The sequence below is a fragment of the Stenella coeruleoalba genome (genome assembly GCF_951394435.1).
Source record: "Stenella coeruleoalba genome assembly, chromosome: 3".
NCBI lineage: Eukaryota > Metazoa > Chordata > Mammalia > Artiodactyla > Delphinidae > Stenella > Stenella coeruleoalba.
The window spans coordinates 160,329,631-160,333,132 of NC_137148.1; the positions used below are offsets into that span (position 1 = coordinate 160,329,631).

Below are 3,502 nucleotides of genomic sequence, written 5' to 3' on the forward strand. Positions count from 1 at the left end.
CAAAACGCCATGAGCTTTAAATCTCCAGAGATTCTCTTCTTACTGTGAAAGCTCTCTTTAAAACTTCTATTTATGGTCTTCCCTGGTGGCGCAGTGGTTAAGAATCCGCCTGCCGATGCAGGGGATGCGGGTTCGTGCCCCGGTCCAGGAAGATCCCACATGCTGAGGAGCAAGTAAGCCTTTGCGCCACAACTACTGAGCCTGTGCTCTAGAACCCACGAGCCACAACTACTGAGCCCGCGTGCCACAACTACTGAAGCCCACACACCTAGACCCCGTGTTCCACAACAAGAGAAGCTACTTCAATGAGAAGCACATGCACCGCAATGAAGAGTAGCCCCCACTCGCCACAACTGGAGAAAATCCGCACGCAGCAACGAAGAGCAAACACAGCCAAAAATAAATAAATAAAAATAATAAAACTTCCACTTAACCAGCTCTCTGGGTTCACCCAACATCTCTGTTTCCCCTGAAAATATACTGAATGCTGTCCCAGTATGCTGAATTCTTGAAGCCAGAGGGCTACTCGCTAGCCAGCTGAAACATTCCTGCTCAGTTGAGTTATTTTAAATAATCCCCAACCTGATTGTGCTGATTGTAGTTGCTGCTGCAATTATATTGCTTAAATACTACCATATAAATTAACAAACTACAAGAGAAAGGAGGAAGGAAGGAAGGAAGGAAGGAAGGAAAGAAGGAAGGAAGGAAGGGAGGAGGAAGGAAGGAAGGAGGAAGGAAGGAAGGAAAGAAGGAAGGAAGGAAAGAAGGAAGGAAGGAAGAAGGAAGGAAGGAAGGAAGGAGGAAGGAAGGAAGGAAGGAAGGAGGAAAGAAGGAAAGAAGGAAGGAAAGAAGGAAGGAAGGAAGGAGGAAGGAAGGAAGGAAGGAGGAAGGAGGAAGAACATGGATGGTTTTGTGTGGGGAAACAGAAATCCACAGAAGGGAGCTGTAAGGATTCCATGGGTTTTCACAGAACCTACGGGTCTGTAGGGAGCTGAGACTGGAACTCCATCTCTGACTCCCAGCTTTATGTCGCTTCCCTCTCCCCTTTTATCTTTCACAGTAGACACAGACTGTCCATGGAACCAGAAAACTGAACAGCAGTCTCAGAATTCCTCCTCCTGGGACTCTCGGAAAAGTCAGAGCATCAGATCTTCCTCTGGGCTGCTCCTCTCATGTACCTGGTCAGCGTCTTTGGAAACCTGCTCATCGTCCTGGCCAACATCACAGACACCCACCTCCACACACCCGTGTACTTCTTCCTCTCCAACCTGTCCCTGGTCGACGTCTTCTTGTCTTCCACCACCGTCCCCAAGATGCTGGCGAACCTCTGGACACAGCCAAGCCATCCCCTCTGTATGCCTTGCCCAGATGCATGCCTTCCACCTGTTCGGGACCATAGACAGCTTCCTCCTGGCCGTGACGGCCATTGATAGGTTCATGGCCATTGTCCACCCTCTGTGCTATTGGCCATCATGAGCCCCCGTGTGTGGGGGCTGCTGGTGGGGGAGCCGTGGCCGATCACCAACCTCCAGTCCCTTGTGCACACCTGCCTCATGGCTCAACTGACCTTCTGTGCCGGCTCTGAAATCCCCCACTTCTTCTGCGACCTCATACCCCTGCCGAAGCTCTCCGGCTCAGACACACACACACCAACGAGCCAGTGATCTTTCCTTTCGGCATCATCTTGGGCATCAGCTCCCTTGCGTGCATCCTCTTCTCTTATACTTCCATTTTCCAAGCAGTTTTCAAGATCCTTTCTGCTCAGGTCAAATGGAAAGCCTTCTCCACTTGCAGCTCACACCTCACCGTGGTGTCACTATACTAGGACACCATCTTCACTGTGTACCTGCAGCCTGCATCTCCCGCTCCTCCCAGAAGGACAAGGCGGCTGCTCTGATGTGGGGGGTGGTCATCCCCATGCTGAATCCCTTTATCTACAGCCTAAGGAACAAGGACATGAAGGCAGCCCTGAGGCAGCTGGTCGGCAAAGTGGCCCCCTCTCAGTCCTAGGGCAGAATGGTTGTTCGGCACCTACCACGTTCCAGGACCACTGTTGAGTGCCTGGGACACAGGGATCCATCCCATCTCTGCCCTCAAGGCATTCAGAGTCTGGTGGGGGTTAGAGACCTGTCAATAAATAATCACAGAGCAACTTAGTAAATGTGTCATATGAGATGAACGAAGTGCTACCGGACGGGAATGTGCATTTTCCCCATGGTTTATCTTCCCCCAAAGATCAGAGGAGCAGAGAAGACTTTGGAGTAACCTTACATTCTCTGGAGTATCAGGCTTATAGTGTTGCTACATGGATAATCCTAGTGGAATAAAAGGTTAGCTACACTCATTTTAATATTGATAAAGACAATGTGTATTAGCCACATGTATGACATCACTGTGCTTCCTAAGTGACTTGGGGGAGGACTTTGAGAGGATCTGTTGAGATTAGCTCACTTGCTCTTGGATTCAGCAGCCACCAGCCTCAGTCTCACAGGGGGCCTTGTGGTCCTGACTTTGCATGGGGATAACTGGCATAAAAAAGCCACCCCATTCCCCGGATTGGGACGTAGGAGATGCTGGCATTTGGATCATGGGTATTGTGATTCAACAGCCTGGCACTGGACCCTGGAGTCTGCATCCTTAACAAGCTCTCCAGGTGGTCCTGAAGCAGGGAGTGCACAGAGCACGGTGGGAGGACACTGGCCCTGGATTAGCTCCAGAGTCCGTGTGTTTCCTGTGATGTCCATCACCTGACTCCAAACCCAATACGATTCTACCAGTGCTACCAGCAACCAGTGTATGGGGTGGCCGGGAACTCATGGACAGTTAGTGGTAGGGGTTGAATTGTGTCCTCCAAAAAAGACAGGTCGATGTCTAACCTCTAGTACCTCAGAATGTGACCTTATCTGGAAATAGGGTCTTTACTGAGGTGATCCAAGTAAAATGAGGTCATTAGGGTAGGTTCTAATCCAATATGACTGGTGTCCCTATAAAAAGGGAGAATTTGGACACAGACATGCACCTAGAGAGAATACCATCTGAAGATGGAAGCAGAGATCAAGTTGACGCTTCTACAAGCCAAGGAACACCAGCGATGACCAGCAAACCACCAGCAGCTAGGGGAGAGGCAAGGAACAGACTCTCCCTCACAGTTCCCAGAAGGAACCAACTCTGCTGACAACTTTGATGTGAGTCTTCTGGCCTCTAGAACTTCAAGAGAATAAATTTCTGTTGCTTAAGCCATGCAGTCTGTGGTAATTTGCTATGGCAGCCCTAACCAACTAATACAGTTTGTTTAGGAAGGGCCAGCGTCGTGCAAAGACCAGGCCCAGATATATCATCTCAAGTCCATGACCTACCCTGTGTTCTGGTTAAGGGAGTTGCGCTACAACTGGAGAAAAAGCTGAAGAATTCAAGCTGCGTGGATTCAATTTCTGGGTCTCAGAATAATGACAATAATGACATCGACAGCTGAGATTTATTCTGTGCCCTGTACAGGGCTAAG

The 3,502-nt window shown here is 49.6% G+C and overlaps 1 protein-coding gene across 1 annotated transcript; it reads left to right on the forward strand.

Moving 5' to 3' along the window:
* Positions 1 to 1,076: 1,076 nt before the first annotated feature.
* OR1I1 (olfactory receptor family 1 subfamily I member 1) lies at positions 1,077 to 2,010 on the forward strand (the record flags this gene model as incomplete). Its single annotated transcript, XM_079918879.1, is given in 7 exon segments — positions 1,077 to 1,091; positions 1,095 to 1,336; positions 1,338 to 1,462; positions 1,465 to 1,640; positions 1,643 to 1,822; positions 1,826 to 1,862; positions 1,865 to 2,010. Coding segments are annotated over 7 exon segments (921 nt in total).
* Positions 2,011 to 3,502: the final 1,492 nt, after the last annotated feature.